The sequence below is a fragment of the Endocarpon pusillum genome (assembly GCF_000464535.1).
Source record: "Endocarpon pusillum Z07020 unplaced genomic scaffold scaffold5138, whole genome shotgun sequence".
Taxonomy (NCBI): domain Eukaryota; kingdom Fungi; phylum Ascomycota; class Eurotiomycetes; order Verrucariales; family Verrucariaceae; genus Endocarpon; species Endocarpon pusillum.
The window spans coordinates 80921-99941 of NW_006916485.1; the positions used below are offsets into that span (position 1 = coordinate 80921).

General features: G+C 50.3%; 4 protein-coding genes across 4 annotated transcripts; 1 reads left to right on the forward strand and 3 right to left on the reverse strand.

The window, feature by feature from the left end:
• Window positions 1-2477: 2477 nt before the first annotated feature.
• On the reverse strand, window positions 2478-6580 carry EPUS_03544 (uncharacterized protein; the record flags this gene model as incomplete). Its single annotated transcript, XM_007806135.1, has 7 exons — window positions 2478-5149; window positions 5286-5381; window positions 5432-5485; window positions 5535-5591; window positions 5638-6007; window positions 6073-6342; window positions 6527-6580. The coding sequence occupies 7 exons, from the start codon at window positions 6578-6580 to the stop codon at window positions 2478-2480; spliced, it is 3573 nt and encodes a 1190-aa protein (XP_007804326.1).
• Window positions 6581-7218: 638 nt separating this feature from the next.
• Window positions 7219-8674, forward strand: EPUS_03545 (uncharacterized protein; the record flags this gene model as incomplete). Its single annotated transcript, XM_007806136.1, has 3 exons — window positions 7219-7572; window positions 7622-7666; window positions 7721-8674. The coding sequence occupies 3 exons, from the start codon at window positions 7219-7221 to the stop codon at window positions 8672-8674; spliced, it is 1353 nt and encodes a 450-aa protein (XP_007804327.1).
• Window positions 8675-9789: 1115 nt separating this feature from the next.
• Window positions 9790-10686, reverse strand: EPUS_03546 (uncharacterized protein; the record flags this gene model as incomplete). Its single annotated transcript, XM_007806137.1, has 1 exon — window positions 9790-10686. The coding sequence occupies one exon, from the start codon at window positions 10684-10686 to the stop codon at window positions 9790-9792; it is 897 nt and encodes a 298-aa protein (XP_007804328.1).
• A 2080-nt stretch (window positions 10687-12766) lies between these two features.
• EPUS_03547 (uncharacterized protein) lies at window positions 12767-15417 on the reverse strand (the record flags this gene model as incomplete). Its single annotated transcript, XM_007806138.1, has 3 exons — window positions 12767-13817; window positions 13870-13985; window positions 14032-15417. The coding sequence occupies 3 exons, from the start codon at window positions 15415-15417 to the stop codon at window positions 12767-12769; spliced, it is 2553 nt and encodes an 850-aa protein (XP_007804329.1).
• Window positions 15418-19021: the final 3604 nt, after the last annotated feature.

Sequence of the window (19021 nt, forward strand, 5' to 3'; positions counted from 1 at the left end):
TTACTGACAAAGACTGGATTTCTCATCAACCGGATGATTGGGTGGCCTGCGAGGGATGTTTATTGGTTTATTCTTAAAGGCGGATCAGATACATACCACTCTGGGAGTTTCAAGAGGAGGGTCGGGTGGAGGACAGATAACAATGTGTTGCAGGTCCGCGTTGCCATGGGTCGAATATGAGATTTTTATCTATGTATTTTATGTCTCTGAGCATGCATAATGGACATGGACACGTTCTTCTAGATGCCACGCTATTTTAAGATATTGAGAAACAGTTTTTATGAAAAGGGATCACAAGGAATTATATAATACTACTAGTAATTCCAAACATCAAGTCATAACCACTGCAACCCCCAAAACCGTTCTTTACATACCTCTCTTCCTCTTTTCGACAATTTTGAAAAGGATCCCACCAGTAAATATCAAAGTGCAAAGTTGGTTATATGATCAAATAGGAAGGCAGGGAGGGAAGAAAAAGAGAGAGAAAAGCTATGAAAAGAGGAATTCAAAAAGGGGGTTATATTATTAAGAAGAGAGTGTCAGCGGAAGACGGAGTTCTCCGACCACCGCAACTGTTCGCCACGCGCTATTACTCAGAAACGCATACACTCACAAATGCTGCAGTTAGCATTGCAACGCTGATTTATGATCTCCTTCTAGGTGATTCTATAGCTTGCCTCTTCTATGCGTATATATATAGCGGTCATCCTACTCCTCAGGAGTTGAGATAAAAAGTCAATCAATCCATTCCATCTACTTTCTCTTGCTTACTAATCTAATCTGCACTGCTTCATGGCATACTTCTAACAGAGAGAAGAGAGTGGGATTGGAAGCAGATCTGATATCGAAATCCTTCCCCTACCTTAGTTGAACAGGGTGGCGCTGAACGGCCATGTTGGAGACCCGTTGACGAGAGATCGTCATGAATCATGATCATGTAGCGCTCACCCACGAATCACTCGGTCGCGCTGGGTGGTGGGTGAGCTGGCGACCATAGCGGCGTTGAGGAGGTGAGTGTCGAGTAGAATGCAGAGCGGATGGTACTTCTCATCACTTACCAAGATACCGGACGCGCCTACCGTAAGTAAGTGGTGTTGACGCTGTGGCGATGCCGCATCACACCTCGGTGGAACATTTGCAGGAGATCTCAGGACAGCAACGACTGAAGGGTAGCAAGATCCAGATCTGGCCTTCATCGGGGCATCTTAGAGCATCTGTCCTCATGGAAATTACCTAGAGAGGCAATGGTCCAGCATGCAAGGGCATGTGAAGAGAGTGGGTCAAAGTACACCTTAAGCAGCCATGGAATAGCAGTTGGGAGAAGGCAATCCGGAGGGCACAATAGCACCGTGTTAAAGCTGCGAGCCTGAGATGACTCGGTAACCACATAGTCGTAATCATTGCTTGAATTGATGAAGTCCTCTCCCTACACAATCTTGTCAGGCCACCCTGTCCTCACCTACTCTCTGCACTGCACCTTGCGTTGAGGCATGGCTCTGCACAGTGTGGAATCCGTTGCAGGACTCAGTCTTGTTGAACCATGCCACAACCTTTAAAAAATCTATGTCCTCCCCTTGCCGCACTTCCGCATCAAATTATAACACAAAAGAGATCCTCACACTTCCCCTCCTGGACACGAAGCCTAGGGAACCTGCAATATAGACCATCGTAGCCTCCGTTGCTCGCTTCCAGATCGAAGACATGCTCTGGTGGCATGTTCTCCTTGAGTATGTATTAGCGCAATAAGCTCCATGTATCTTCGAACGGCTATCATGGGCAAGGACACCACCCAGGTGAATTCGAAGAGCATCCTGTCGGGCCCGCTAGACGAGTACATGTGACAGACATCCTTTAATAGATATGCTCGACAGATGCTGTCGGACAACACCTTCGTTCGCAGGTGTACCTGAAGAGTGTACTTGTTGAATATAACCCTCGGGTACATGTTTTGTTAAGACCTCACTTCCAGTAAGACCAACCCCAGATCACATCCTACCATTAGGGATGACATCTTATCCGCAGCGCGTGTTCCACCTCTCAGGCCCGGAAATATAACGAGATATTATCGGTAGTGATAGTAGTAGACCCGAACAGCTTTCGCAGTAAGAACCCCAAACATAGACCAGCCTACCAAACATTTGAAATAACAGCAGTGCCAGGTTGCAAAATAAGTAGGGTATCCGCGCACTAAACCTTCAGATCGAGATGTTGCTCCGACTTCCAAAAGAACGCCGGAAACTTCGGTGAAAGTGCGCTGAAGGAGAAAATAGAGAAAAGATCTCCCAGACAGACATAAGAGCAAGCGACCCAAGTATTCGTGTATGACCAGTGAAAAGAGACCCTAACGCTCAGCAGAGGCCCGCTCAATTCCCAATCAGCAGAAAACTCAAACTGTGAGAGGACAAATTAAGCAATAAGAAGAGAAATGTTATAACCTATCATGTGAATCTACCCCCTACCCCTGCGCTATCAGCTACTCAAGCTGTGTCTGTGATGGGACCGCCTTGTAGGATCCAAAAGTCTTCCAGTCGGACCCACCTTAGGCCATGATGAACCAGCAGCCTCTTAGCAGCCTGAGGCTGGGCCGCTCGGACCAGTCTCAATGCTTCCTCGGCTGTTCTGAGGCGCTCGATAGGTTCCGGCTCGTCGCCAAGTGAAGACGGCGTGGACGGATCTTGACCTTCGGTGCTTGAATCCTGCCTCGGCTCCTCGTGTGGAGGTATTGGCTCGATAAGTCCAGCAAAAACCATCAGTGCTTCATCATGCTGTCCGTGCTCGCGCAAGATATCTGCGAGGTCGAGGCGCACCCACAAGAGCTCTCTGTTGTTTTGGTCACGCTCAGTATTGAGAAGGGTTTCAAGCGCCAGTCGAGCTCTCTCATAGAGTCCAGCGTCCAGCTCGATGAGTGCGCGGAGGTGTATAAACTGGCAATAGCGTTCGAAGTCCGTGTCAAACACTTCGGAACCTTCGATGTCATCCAGTACTTCATTAGCGTCTTTCTGACAGCCGGCTTCTCGATATGTCAGTGCAAGTTGGATGGCTGAATCCACATAGAGGTTGATCTTGTTGGTGAAGACGTGTTGACGGGCTGCCCAGGCTTCAAGCAACAATTCCTGCGCTTTGTCGAATTGCTTTCGCTTTCGGGCTACTGAACCCATGGCTGTCTGCAACATGAGGGAGAAGGGATTGGATGTATCCATGACGGGAGACCACCTTTTCCGTATGTCTTCATATGCTTGAGATGCTTGTTCTAACTCTGCCTGGCGCTCGAGTAAATACCCCTTGTAGAGCCTTGTCATGAGAAAGAGTATGTCTGAGCTCCCCACCAGCTTACCTATGCCTTCCTCGGTTTCTTCGAGAGTCCTGCGGGCATCTTCGAAGTTGGTAAGGGAGAATTGCGCAAGACCGAGCAACTGTAAAGTGATCCAGTAGTCAACTACCTCTTTACCCGAGACTTCTTGCTGAATCGTAGCGACTTCACATAAGCCTCTTTCTGCTTGAGGAAATCGCTTCTGCCAGAAGAATTCTTGCAGCATGGATGTCCTCGCCCTCAGCGTCAATGGATTACGCGGTCCCAGCAGGTCTTCGAAGCCATCAGCGACAGCCCTCTTATAGTCGTAAGCCTTCTGCCAATCAGCACCGGATTGGCCTCCAACGTTGAAATACCCTCCTAGACGCTCTAACGGTAAGTAAGGCAATATTTTGTCCTCGCTCACCTCATTCAGCTCATTGCTAAGCCTCTCGTAGGGTACAACAAAAAAACGATCGAGTGGCACACAATGTTCGATTAGGCGGGGAAAACGTTGGTACCAGGTGGACAAGACGACTCGAACCTGTATCAATGGTCCGAGCCCTGCTCCGCGTTTCAGCTGAAACAACACTTCTGCCCAGGTGACAAATTCGGTCCCCGTTAAAAAGCTTTTTAGCTTCTCCAGTATATCTTCGGGTGGATCACTCAGTGCAGTGACGTGAGTGTGCCAATGTAGGCAAGCATAGTTATAGAAGACCGATTCTTCGGAAGACCTCTCGAGTGAATTAATGATGACGCTCCCGACCAATAAGTTCTTTCTCAGAAGACTAGCTGCGTAACGCCAGTCTGCATACTGAGCTTGGCTGAGTTTACTTAAACTCTTTCGAGCCAGGAAGAGATCGGAGTCCCCCCACATCATTTTGCGTTCAAGTAAAAACTTTTTAACCGACATGTGCACAAATTGGGCGACATCCCCTATCACGGTTACTAAAGGGCGGCACAATCTCTCGATTTCCGTTGCTGGTTGGATCAATTCATCTTGTACATCGTTGAGATTTGTGCGGGTGTCTAGAGCAAGTGCTGCTGATATGTCTTGCACTGGTAATGGCTCCCTTAAGCCCATCAATAGATGTAGGAGTTCATCCCGTTTGATCTTGGCCTCTGAACACAACTTTGAGCCATTGAGCTCCATTTGTTGCTCGTACAGATCGAAGAGCCGCACTGGTGTGCGCAGAAGCCTTTCACGAAGTACGCGGATCGTTCCGAGACACTGTTGAAGACCATCCAACATGAGTTTAGCCCATAAAAACATCCTTCCGCCGTCTTTAAAAAATTTGGCTAGAATCTCCGCTTTGAGCATATGTAGCCTGGGAGTCCGGTCAATCCGTTGTTGTAGGTAGCGTTCGATATCGTGTTCAATTTCGGCGCAGTCCATTGAAATTCGAGCTACATTGGTAAAGACCGCTTCTAAATCAAGCGAGGCACGCGAAAGGACAATAACTTGCGAATTCAAACTTGTGCCGAGTTTGTGTATATACTTTGATGGTTCAAACGAATCATCTTGTTCCGCACAGTCGTCTAGGCCGTCAACGATCAGCACAAAGACAGGCAGCCATTCGAAGACATCTTCGAGAATAGAATGCAGCACCATCAAGGAACAGTCGAGACTGTGGTTTGAACGCCTAACGAGCGACGTGATTCTTTGTAATGTATATTGGAAGCGAGGGTTGGAAACAACAGCATCATTCCGACAGAGCTGTAACAATAAGGAAACGATGAATGGAGCAACCTGGGCAGACCTTTGATCCAATGAGCCGTGGAAGGAGTAGGTCAGAACGATGTCCGATGAGATCGATGCTCTTTCCGCAAGAAAGGATGAGAGGACAGATTTGCCCGAGCCTAGAAGGGATTAGCAAGCTTGGGCGGATCCAACAAGGCTGGTGCACCTCACCTAGATTGCCATGAATCCAAAGCATTCCTCTGCATTCAGTCTTCAACCATTGTTGATATCGTTCGTCACTGAGTAACCACTCACACGTTCCGGGTTCGCGTGGAGGTATAGCGTCTACTCTCGGGGTTCCCTGTTCCAACCATCGAACGGCGGCACTGATTCCTTCTTGGTAATCTTGTGCTGCAAAAGATCAGCTCTGTCTATGCTGGCCACACTATGAAATGAAATACCCCTTCCTCTTGATTGCAAACAGCTGGAAAGGTCAAGCAACATCCTTTTCAATTCTGGACATTTCAGCCTTGTTCTCCAGTATTGCGATCTTCTTAGTCTCACCAGTAAATTCTTCCTCCGGGTTGAAAGTTTCGATTCTACGAAGAGCCCTTCCGCATTCTGTAGTAGTGTCAGATACCGCTTAGACATCAGGGAACTGTCCCACCTTCGCGGAAGGTCTTCTGCTCCAGGAACTCGGCTTCCGAAATCTGGGTAGAACGGACTACGCGGGTTCCTAACGCAGTCCTAATCTCGCGATCAAGGTCTAACGTGTCGCGCTCTATCGAGACCCAAATCTGGCTAAGTTTGGGAGAAAAGGCAGCGCGAACGGACCGAACCGGGTTCCGTTTTGCAAAATGAAAATTAGCTCGCACCAGGTAGTTGATGAGTTGCGAGAACAGGGCAGCGATGGAGCTCAAGACTCGTGGTTCGTCGAAGAAGAGCCGGGCCTCCACCTCGAACCGGCCAATGCTTGTAAAGATCGCTTGCAGAGCCTCCGCCAGGAGGGCACCGAGCTCGAGCTCGGCAACACTAACCTTGTAGGGGTGTGGGTCAGCCTCATCTTCAAAACAACAAAGGATGTGATGCGACACCCACGAACCTGAATCAGAAAGCGTATCAGTCCCCAGACAACCGCAGTGACTTGTGGCTGATGCTGGATCAACACGTCTACGACAAGCGCGTATTTGTTAACTGCATGAAGTACTTTCTTGAAATTTGTTGCTCCGGGAATGCGCTTGTCATAGCAACGTTCATGAGCTAGCTTCGTCGATCTGTGCAAGTCGCTGAGGCTACAGGCTTTCAGACCAGTGCTCGAGTTTGATGTATGTATTCTTTTCCGCGGATCTCTCGTTAGAGACGTGTTGAATATCTGTCAACGTGCCTCCAGGCATGAGCATGAGCATGAGCATAAGCATAAGCATGAGCATGAGCACGACCATGAGTATTTCCATGGGCATGGGCATGGGCATGGGCTTGAGCAGGAAGTGAATGAATCATAGTCTGATCCACAACGATCGGTTGGGGACAGCTGCCAGGAGGATTGATTGGCTTACGCAAACAGCCCGCTCCCACACAACTTGTACAGCTCCAGAATCATCGCTGGCCATGCTTGTGATTGACTATTAGGCAACATTCAAATATCTCCATTCCTTGTGTGCATTACATTGTCCCAAGCACAGCTCCATCCCGGAGTCCTCTATTATCATATCTATGTCTATACATCGCACTGCTGCTGCGGCTCACAATTAGTGCTTGTGAGCATTTCCTTTGGGCATCTGTGCATGAACGCTCCCACCTTCTGAGTTGGGCTTCAGAGATATTTCCCGGAAGGCTGCCAATGGGGTTGATTGTCAGAGTTGGGGGTCGAAGAACGAGGGGCGGTGCCGCCAATCACCCTGTGACTGGTTACACAAAGTAGCCTTGCAATCCGAGGATGCATTCGCGTGGTAACCTCACATTATAAACTAATCTTCTTTACGCGAGCTCCTAATTGACTGCCTTGAAGGGCTGCCTTCTTTTGACGGCAGAAGGCACATATACCTATAACGTCTTGGATCGAAGTCATGCAGAATCCTTCGATGGGCTTTTTCACCAGCTGGTGGCCTCTTTGCTTCATACCTTCGCTTCATTATAAAGAGAAAGTCCGGACAGGCTAGAAATACACTGTTTCACGTAGCAGCTCTTCGAAGCTCGTCGCATCACTCGGGTCGGACAGCCGCTATACAGCTGACCGCTGACCGCTGAGATGTGTCCCTCAGGGTGTGGTCCCTTGTACAAACCGGGCAAAGACCTACGGGATACAACTTGTCCTTGTGGGTTTGGGTATTTTGACCGAGACGGGTTCTTCGTTGCTGGAGATCGTGTCCGAGGTGGACAGGCAGTTTCACGAGAAGCTTACGAGAATCATCCCCCTTCCTGCCCTGTGCACGCCGATCCGCGAAACTGTGAGGCAGATGCCCCAGCCTCGTTTGGAAGTGCCGAGCAGGGTCACGGCTTCCGCGATTATTTTATGCCAGAGACAGGCGTTGATCTCGAAGTGCTGAGGATTTACGTGTCACGCGATGGTGGATTTGCATCGGCGAGGCCTACCACATTTCATGTTTGTTCACGCTGAGTCGTACATGCAGCATCACTCTGACTTCTCGCAGGGCAAATCAGGATATCTCATACACGCTAAACAGGAGCCCACTGTGGTAAGTTATAGCATCTTTTAGCTTGAATCTCCAGTTTTGACAGTGCATATGCAGGAATTCATAGCAAACATCAAAGCGGACTCGGCTCATATACTCAAACTTCGAAGAAAGTATGGCGAAAAGATGCCGCACTGGGCTCCAGCGGAAACACGGCTTGAGGGCCGACAGAGCTCTGGACAAAGTGCCATAAGTCCAAAAGGCCGGCAGATCAGTTCCGAGCGACGTGAATCCACCCCTGCGACACAGAGCACACCTTTCGTCCCTCAGTACCAGACACCCTATGCATGGAGCGGACAGCCGCCTCCGTTGCAGACTGGGTACTATCCATCTCCTGGCATGCCATACCCAGCGTCACCATTGCAATACCCATACCCAGCGCCGCCATCCCAATACGCAAATTCCCCCGAACCAAGGAGCCTACCCGAACAGCAGACGCCATTAGCCGACCGCTTTGGACGGATCTCTATCTCCCAGGCATCTGATATTGACCCTTATAGCTCTTCAACCAGAAGTCCATTGGAGCAGTCCTCAAGATCAATTCCTACGGCAATAGACCAACAGACCAGGGCTACGCAAACGCGGGAACCATTGTCACAGAGTGTGTCAGGAAACGAACACCAAGAAATTAGAACTGCTACCGAAGAGCAACCCGCTCAGAGAGAATCAGTATATCAGCCTGCGGTCGAGTCTCGGCGTCCCCTAACCTCCAGTACCAGCTACTCAAGCTCGTCTCCTCCCCGAAACGTCCCGCGCACGCAAGACATGCGAACGGAACAAACGCGAGACGAGCGTCCCCGGCAGGCCCAAAGGCCAGCGCGAACATATACCGAACCCAAGAGTCAGCGCACAACCGTCACGTCGAGCACACGACGAACACATACAAATGCCCGAGGGCCGCCTTCTTCGAGATCTGCGAGGCGAGAACAAGCCCCAGACAACCAGTCGCCTCCTGACGAGGACGGAGAAGAGCCACCCAGACGTCGTCCAGATCGTGACCCACAAAGATGAAAGCATACTTCGTAAGACTATAATAGACCCGCCAGCGGACACCGCCTCTCACCAGCACATATAATCAATACCCGGAAAACCTTTGCATGCCATGGTTGCTCCACTAAGACAGCCCTAGCAGAGCATCCTTGTTCTCTACCAGGCGTCTGGGCTCGCAGGGGCTCAACTGTTACCAAACTGGATCAATTCATTCCCCGAGAGAGAGGAATACAGCTCTCAAAAAAAAGCGTACAGCATTGTCAGAACCTCCAACACAAAAGAATGATAGCATCAGCTCCCTGTCACCAAGTCTGACCCATTCCCCGAGGATGGCAAGCAACGGACTTGCCCATTCAAAAACACACCAAGCTCCATTGGGCGAAACACTGAGCACGATCATTTATACTAAAGCTGAAACGCTCTGCTGCATCTTGCAGGGTGCCTTGACGATGTAAAAGCGCACGCAGTGGCCAGTCATCCAGCGCATATCAAACGGAGATATAAAGCTGGTCGTAGAGTGTGCCCGTGATAGGGACATGTCACTTTGACTACTGAGGGCCTGTCGAGGGCCACAAAGACCTCCTCTAGGGAAGGGGGATCACACCACTTTAATCCGGAGTGAGTCATTATAACTGCTAGTTAGTGATCTCTGGAGTCCCGTTGGATGTAATGAGACATTTCGCAGAGGACTATCGACAAGTCTATGACGCAGCTGCACGACCAGGCCGGAGATTAAACCTACATGACAGGCTCTAAAGTGAAGAGGAAAGAGGCTCCCAAAGCAGTCACGACAAGAGAAGGGTTGACTACAAGATCATGACAGCGACGCTATACACCAATAACGATATTTTCCCCAAGTGCCCGGGACAGATACATCTATATTGTAGGCAAGCCCACCATCTAGCCCTTTATCTCCTTGGCAATATGCAGTCCAGTTCCCTACTAACAATATGCAGCTTTCCCTTTTCGCAGACTTGCTCCTGACATCAATAAACCCTTTAATTGAGATGTAGATGGTATGCGTGTTGAGTAGTGATCCTCCTATGCAATCGACCCACCGCTAAGCTTGATGACTTGACCTATAATCACACATTCCGAGTAAGCAATGCACATACACCAAGAGAACAGCTGCAGAGTCAACTGAACAAGGCCGGGAAGGACTCACCATTGATCCACTCGCTATCCGCGCTGCCCAAAAATGCCACCACCCTCGCCACATCGGCAGGGACAGCACACCTTCCCAGGGGACACAGGCTCGCGATCCCCTTCTCGATCTGCTCCATACTGGTGCTGGGATCCGCTCCGGGGGAGTAATGCCAAGCGTTGGCGCTGAACATGTCGGTCTTGATGCCGCCGGGGGCGATGGCGTTGACGGTGATGCCCTTGGGGCCTGCATCGGCGGAGAAGGAGCGCGTGAAGCCTTCGACGGCGGCTTTGGAACCGGCGTATAATGCGTGGTTTGCGACGCCGGACATGGTGGCGGCGACGGAGGACATGAAGATGATGCGGCCGCCTCCTGGATTTTGGTTAGTAGGGGGAGGAGAGGAGGGCCTTTTTAGGAATATAGGTGGGGTGATGATGGTTGAAGAAGCTAGGAGCATACGAGAGAGGTGTTTCAAGCCGTGCTGCGCAACGAAAAATTGCGCCCGAGTATTCAAGCCAAAAACCTCATCGAACATCTCCTCCGTGACGTCTTCCTCATTGGCGAAGCTCTCCATGCCGGCGTTGTTGATGACGATGTCCAGTCGCCCAAAGTGCGCAATGGCGGCGTCGAACAGCTTGGTCACCTCACTGACTTTGCTGATGTCGGCTTGGATGGCAACGGCGCTGCCGCCTTGGGACTCGATCTCGGCGACGACGCCCTGGGCGGCCTTGGCGGATCGAGCATAGTTGAGCACGACGGAGGCACCGCGGGAGGCGAGCTCGAGGGCCAGACCGGCTCCCAGACCGCGACCGGCGCCGGTGATGAGGGCGACACGGCCTTCCAGCGTGGTACCGGGATGCATTGGGGGTGCGCTGGCGTAGGAACCCATAGGATGTGCTTGAGATAGATATGCCCAAGGGAGAAGAAGTGGGTAAGGGGCTCAGTAGCTGCGAATCAGAAGGACTGCTGCGATAGGAGAAGACGAATTCTGGAGCTCAAGTGGTACAGTAAGATAGGACAGACAGAGAGGAATCAAGAAAAATCTTAGGACAAAACCAACTGAGTGGACGAATTGAACTAAGGTTTATGTCCAGCAATGGCCTTTCCTACCTATTTCAAGGACGACGGACTCTCCATGATAGCTAGGCGAGGTCAGAATCTATGACATGCTCGTAGCGGAAGCGATGTCTCTGCGCAGGTTGCAAATGAAGGACCTCTGGTGTTGGAGGTCCGACAACAGAAGAAAGGAAGCCCGGGCGTCAACTATCTCAAGGGCATATTTTTGTTTCTTCCCCCAAGACTCGAGCCTGGAGATGAAGTGGAAGTCCGGAAGAGGTCGAAGTCTGATTTTCCTTTGCTGGAAATGACCTTAAGGGAGGGTTGAATTACTACCGGACTCGCCGGAGTTGAGGGCCTTGATTTGGGAGCGCGGAAGCCCGGAGCTTTTCTTCCCGTACTAACCAACTTAGATGTCCGGACTCCGCCCCGGGAAACAAACTTAGTAACAGACTTGTCCTATACTATAGTACGTAAAAACCAGTGCCGCAAACAAAACCCCCTCCCCCCCCCCACGCAGTAGCATCTCGATATCCTGTCTGATCGACCGAATCCGGCAGGAAATGCTCCCGCGAGATACCTAACTTTCCTCCCTTCCACCAGTACGAGTTATCTTCAGCTATCGTATGATCCAAGCCATGCGTGCTTCAGTTTCCCAAGATGGAATTTAGAGTTTGGCAAACACGAGCGCTGTGAGAGGGTGGCTGACTGCTCAGGACGCCACGTCGATGTCAGAAAGCGGATCGGAGGATTTGCAGTGGTGCCAGCAATACGGAGAATTTAGCTGCATGTACATTGATCGTAAATGGGTGAGCCCTTATCGTACAGCGGTTCCCATGCCATGATCTGCAAACGGCCGAATACAGGTTTTGCTCCCCCCCGGAATTAGCCCATGCTTGCGCGCCACCAACCCTGCTGGCAGGGTACTTTGTTACCACTGCCTTTCCCTCTTCTGGCGAGCGCGGTTTCGGTCCTGTAACAGGTTGTCGATACTTCGCTCTTCGCACTGACTGTGCGATGATGGAGGTACCGTGGTAATTTTCTTCGTGATTCGTCCCCCGACCCAACGTGTCGTCCTCAACTCTAGCCAAGCATCGCCAGTCTTACGGCAGGAAGAAATCCTCTCTTCTCACCTGCTCCCCTTCTCGCTGGCTCGTTGTTTCGTTGTTAGCCTCCTCATGCTACATGACAATTCAGTCCGATACACGAGCGGTAGCACAATGAGGACTATGCTGTGCCCTGCAAGCTCCGGTGCTGCTAACTCCTCCTTGCTGAATGAACCAGCTGGAGACCTCGGTTGAGTTGAAGTGAGTCAAGGAGGAACGTTTGAATGAGGGTTACCGGCGGAAATGCGGTCCAGGTACGGAGTCCGGCAATAAGAGCGCTCAAGGTCAAAACTCAGCAAGAGCCGCATGATTGATATAAGGAGGTCAATCGCTCTGATGAATGAGAGTACGTGCCACCTCTTTCATATCGGCTGAGGTGCACACAAGCCTTGAGAGAATTCTGTTCGCAAGATCCGAACAAATTCGGTGGAATGGGACATGTCATGTCGGCATTCGACGAAACAACAAAGGACATTGTAAGCAAGGCCCCAAAGAAACAAAACCCACCGAATGCCACTAGCAGGTGAAGACACAACGACTTAGTATTAGAAGGAGCTCGGACAGTAAATCCGCAACATGTACCGATTATGTCGGAGCATTTAATGAGGTCTAGGTAAAAGTTTTAACCCTGTCGACAACCAGTCGTCACGCAGTCGTCACGCAGTCGTCACCCATGTGCCCTAAGGATCGGAATGGTGCGCCAGCCAATGCAGGAGAAATATCTCCACGTGTACTCCCTTGCCCATGACGACATTAGACATACGCTCAACATGTAGAAAAAGATTCGTCACAACAAAACACCACAAATTAGCATTTCGCCTCAAATGGCGAGTGCTTCCGTCGATCCAGGAGGCTCTGAAGCTTGCGCATAATACCTTCGGTAGCTCTCATAGACAGGTCTCCGTCAAGAATAGAAATGCAATGCTGCAGCACATGGTTAGGGACATGCATCCCAACGAGGGTACCGTCACTCCGGGATAGCATGGGAACCCCTTCCTTGTATCGCAGATACTGTGTAATGGACACGTCTTCGGGATCAAGAGCGTCGATTGCGAATGGCTTGTCCATCTCAGGTATGCCATCAATTGAGAGTCTGGCGCCAATGCTTGCCATGCTCGTCGCCCAGGCAATGAGAGCAGCCCGGTACACAGCGCCAGACCACCAGGGAGGCCGCATGTTGTCTGGTATCGATTTGACCAGTCGTAGGATCTGGCCGCAATGAAAATTGATTTGCTCAGCGTCATCAACGCAGTGTGTTTGTAACCATTGGGACGCCTGCCGAGTGCTTGCACATTGCACCTCGCCCCGAGCAAACCGTTCAATTGAATCGAGGCTCGTACGGGTGTTGAGGGAAATCAGATGATACATGATCAGGTTGGCTCTTGTTGTCCAACAAGTCCTGCCCTCTCTTCTAATGTGGCGTTCGGTGAAACCGTACCACTGACGAAGCAGCGTTGATATCTCCTCGAGGCGGGCCTTGATGGCCACCTTTGAGATGGACGTGCCCAATGATTGTCGTCCGCTTTCGGGAAGGCAGCTCAGGAACTGTCGTAGCTGGCAAACCAATGTCTGCAGCGGATGAAGCAGTAAGCGAAGTTGGAGCGGCGAAAGCCTGGTATCGGTGCCAGATAGATCACCCTCAACGAAGGTCGTGAATAGATCGCGGAGAGACAAGCCTTCCAGAGACTTGTTGTCAGATAATTCCCTACGCCTCGAGGACCATTCCTCGGCGGAACGAGCCGCCCAGAGATGCTCTGGGCCAGGCATCGGAACTTGAAGGTCCACGACGTTGAGTAGCGGCGTAGTGTCTGAAAACAAGCTGAGCTCTTGATCAACTACAACCCACGAGTATGCAATTCTGAACAACGTTAGACTTTGTGGACGTCGAGCAAAGAAAAAGCGAAGCCTACCGCCGCTTCTCCTCGGCTGTCCTCCATTCTTCCCACGCTGTGGTGGGATGAATATGCACTTCATCCGCTGTTGGATGTCGTTCTTGTGCGTTAAACATTCGCGCGTGACTCATCATCTTTATTCATTAGTTTTGCTGTCACAATATGACGAGGTAAACTTACCGCGATGTACATGCCACGCTGGCCCATGGCTATGTCCATATGCCAGTTATCACCGCTCCACGCCGCGGCAGTAGTGAACAGAAGGGCGGAATGGAGAACGGTAGGGTCGCGAGATAAAAGAATATCTTTCTCTATGCTTTCGAAGAGGAAAAGCCGGCAGGCCTCGATCAGGCCGCTTGCTAGATATCTTGCTGATGGGATCGAGATAAATGACGCTCCTTGAGCAATCGTTAAGAGCATAAGCAATCTTGAGGCTTGAACATTAGACTGCAACATCGGCACCGTTGAACGGGTAAGATCAGCGGCACAAGGATAATACGCTTTGTGATGACTGATATAGCTTTCGACAAAACGCGCGATAGCGTCAGGTGGAGGTAGCTGGATTGCGACTTGGTCTCCCTTGCCATTCAAGAGGTTTGCAACTCTATCCACTGATCCCTGCTCAAAACGATGCGTGGTGCATGCCTTATGGAGAATAGCTCGTGCCGCGGCATTCAACGAATCATTAGAATGACCGACAAGTGGGTCCAGCATTTCCTCCTGCTGCAAGAGCTCATTAGCTGTCATGGCGGCATTCCTATGCTGTGGATCGTGTGATACCGGCCAATCATGCGCAGTCAGAACTTGTATTAAGCCTTCGACATATATTGCTGCGGTGGCAGGAGGGAAACAACCTGACTTCGGTACTCGATTGCAAGAAAAGAAAGGCCAAGACTCTTGCGAGGCGAGTAGTCCGTCCGATACGCCAGAGCCTGACACGGACTCTGCCGAAGAATCAAGGTCCATTGAGCCTTCTGGACAGATGGATGATGGCTCTGATCGAGGAGATGTCTGCTGCGGCTGGGCAGAACGATATGGATGTGGCAAGATCTTGGGCGGTGCTTCCATGAAGGCGTTTGCCATCTGCTGCGGGCCCATAAAGTCTAAGATGTTGGCCATGTCAAAGGCTGTTGACAAGTCTGACTCTCCACCCATAGAGAGCAAGTGATCATACGCAGCCTGATCCCAGTGCTCGGGAAGATGTAGGAGTTCATCAAGTCTTGGATAATCTTGCTCAATGGGCGTGATCGAAGCACTGACATCAGGTGGCGAATCGGAGAATCCGTTCCGAAGAAGCTCTGGTTCTGGTTCGTTTGCAGGAACCCCACTTACATATTGTCCTGTATAATTAAGGTTGGGATGAGACCGACGAGAAGCATCGCCGCTAAACTGAGACATCCCAAAAGAGCATCCCCTGTTCATGAGGTTGAAAACGTCGAGATCGATGTCATTTCCCGGCATGGTGCGATTCGCATCTGATTGAGAGAACTCGGACAGATGGAAACGCGCAGAAGACTGAAAGCTCTCCGGACGACTACGTGCTGCATTTGCCCGTCGCGTAGCCATGTTTGCCGACCTTCTTGTTGGTCTGGACTGACATAAGACCTGTTTTGTGACGCATCGAGAGCAAGGGACCTGGAAGGAGGATCATCAGTCGAAGATATATATTGGACATGGTGTCGATCCTTGATGCTAGAAGTATCATACTCCCAAAGCAAGAAGAGCTTATCTGAGAGAAAATGAGTATGAACGTACCTTCTTGTCACATTTAGCCTTGGCTTTGGCACAATGTACGCAAGCAATCGGCATTCTTTCCATTGAGCCTTCCATATTGAGGTAATTAGGAGAGAGAGTCGTGATATAGGCTTACGCCCAGCAAGTCCTCCCACTCTGTAGTATCCTCTTGCCGGGTAAAGTGATTACTAAATTTATTGCGATAAGGTAGGGGAGCCAGTTGCAAGAAAGGTGAGGCCAGTTCACCTTTTGTTAATGGCTCTCAGATCAAAAGAAATTGAAAATCGTGATCAGAACAGATTGAATGGAAATCAGAGAGAAGTGAATGGCAAGATACGAAGAAGGAAGGCCCAGGAAGATTGGTGAGAGTTATGTTTACCCTCATCCAGTAATCGCAGATGCATCAGGCAATCCTGCTCCATCCACATGTTGACACCTTCAAAGGCTGACACGTCCACACACCAACATCTTACAGGCATAGCCATTGCCGATCCGTGGTACTGTGGAGGGTAATGAAAGATACCCTAATACCATGCCACAAACCTAATCTACCAAACTCGGCGAAAGGCTTGGTCTGACGTGTGTTGGGATGATGATTGGAGAGGAGTCACTCAGTCAATCAGCTATCCCCATGTCGTCAAGAGTCCTTTAAGGTTGATGTAGAGATGTATAGGGAGTAAGTTTAGACGCATACCCCATGAGTCGACACACACGACCAATGTAACTCTATCAATCCGTTGGCCGAAACGGTCTGCGCGTATCGGAATCGCAGGAGATAAGTTTCCCGGTCACAGCAGAAAGAGCACATTGATTGGGCGGTGGATGGGGAACCAAAAACGCCGCCTCGAAACCTTGATTTGCCTTGATGTCGACATCGAAGTAGATCGACCTTGCATGATGGCAAACGACCAAAATATCCATATCCTTGTATATAGAAGCAGCATAATTAGAAATCGACCCGAACAGTATAAGCTGTAGGAAGGTCTGAGCCACGCACGTGTTGCGGTGAAGCATTTAGCCGTTCCAGAGACCTCGGAAGGCTTGCAGCAAGGGGAGGACAGAAAGATCCTCTAGGAGTCATAGATTTTTTGGCAATTCTCGTACTGATGGATGGGATGGATCGCGAATAGAGGTGCATAGGACAGGTCTTAGGTGCGCAGCAGCGTGCTACCAGGGATTGAATCTCGCTTGCAACGAAACCGGTCAGATGAGCCTATAATGTTCACATGTGCAGGCCTCCCTATCCAGGGTGCAGGAAGCCTAAGCCTGGTTCAAAGATAATCGAACCAAGCAGTCGGAAGCCCTGTGCAGACGGCTGCCAAAGAGAGTTTGAGATCTTGCAGGACAAGTTCTGGGTGGCATACGGATATTCGAGTCAGCTTGTTGACAACGGTCAAGGATATCAGGTCTTATCCACACAATTTTGACCCTGGGCTCTCGTTAGCCCATGGTAGCTGCATGACATGCACCCTTTGATCTCCGACGTTGCACAGCGTCAGACGTCAACCTCTATTTAATCTGGCAACCCGGGATGTCGACGCAGTACAACACTAATATGAAAGCGTACTCATGCCTAGAGTCAGCACCCGGAAAATATTAATACTCATGACATCAGCAGTCGATGAGCATGGAAGTTAGGATACATGCATGGACTGCATAGGGTTTATTGCAGCGTGGCAGATAGTGCTGAGAAAGTGTTGGGCTGCCTTACATATACGTGGCGCATTTTCTGCTCAAGCGGTTGAAGCGGCTCGCAATCCTGACATCAGCACCATTGATCAATTTTTCCCGGTATTGTCGTCAGGTCTCAGAAATGAAAGGTAAGCCTCTGCACATGTACAGATTAGAGTATATTCGGAAAGTATCGATACCTACGGAACCGGCGGGAAAGGTGAATCTAGAGCGTATCGATACTTGCAGAATCGATGACCCTAAGAGGTCTGGAATTGAAACTAGCCGGCTGATATGGTCATGCAAAAATGATGGTCTGCCACTCTGATGTTGTCATGAATCTGGTCAATGTGAATGTCAGAAGCTGCTGAGCAACAGCACAAACTGACGTATCACCAGCAGAAACGGTCAGGCTTTGATGAACGATGTATGGTACTCTGTTACTTAGTGGGTTTTTGGTGTGACAGTGGCAACTTAGGTACATTGATCTACACGAAGAGCATGCCTCCTGCTTCTGCTTGGGGGGGGTGGGCAAGTTGCACAGGCCTGGGGCTTTACTACTAAGGCGTCTGGGGGGCTTGACTGGTTCTCCGGAAGCAGCATAGTTAGTCAGCCCCATTCACAGCACTTGTTCTGCTGCTAGCATCACTAGCCGCCCCTAGCTTTTTGGGCGCCCAGGGCTGGTTAGGAGTACGCACTATCCCAAGTGAGATGCGAAAATGTGGCTTCAGATTCTAAAAACCTCAATGCAGTTAGAATAAATAAGACGAGTATAGACAATTTAATCAAAGCAATTACTACGTATCGGCAAGTTGTTGGTTCGTATCGGATCGTACCAGCAACTGAACACTAACTTACAGCAATCCTCCTTGGAAGGATGCTTCTGTCGGACAACCCGGTACGTTATCGTTGTCCCTTCCACCCCACTTTACGACAACCACACTACCCGGACTCCCGGAACAGCACTGGACGAAAACACCGTACTATGTGGCCGTGTCAAGCAGATGATGGCTGAAGGAATGTTCCTATGCGCCTGTGCAGCGAGCATCATGGCCCCAAAGCACGTTGTCCATTGCTCCTACACAGGGTCCATCTGACAGCTTTGGCCCTACAGGAGAAATTTCCACCGCCGAAGTACCTGCAGATGCAGCCTGAGATGCAGCCTGAGATGCGCGCGGCTGGGGTTTCAGGTGTGGAAACACAGCCGGATGTACTATGGAAGCCTTAGTTGCAACATTTTAGTATTGTTCAAATATCGCACCAACTCATGATGCTCTTATTGAAGACTACCAAGCCATTCTTGAGCAGCTCTGTAGAGTCGTTGTCTTCTAATTCTGGCAGCCATACAGCACTAACTCCATTTAGGATGGCATTTCTACCCATAACTCTGGCTGCCTTACAGTATTAACTCCATTCAGGATGGTATTTCTACCCATAGCTACGCGTACGTCAAGGGCCCTCTCCCCACTATGCAACCATGTCCTCAATGAAGCCATCACTGCCGCCAGTGAAGGCTACAAGGTTTACACGGCACAACTGTTGCAGAGGGTAGCCTCCCTGTGTCGATTTTCACAATTGTGTACTACCAAACCTTTGCTCAGACGGAGAGCATTTGAGCGCAGAAGGCCGCGTACACCTTGGCGACTTCTCTCTGGATTGATCCAATTTGCGAAGTCCTTGTGCCACACGGTCATCGGAAGGAGCAAGAGTAATACAGGTTGCCAGCGTATATTCGTCTCCCAAGGAAGCCTCCCGCCAGGTACCA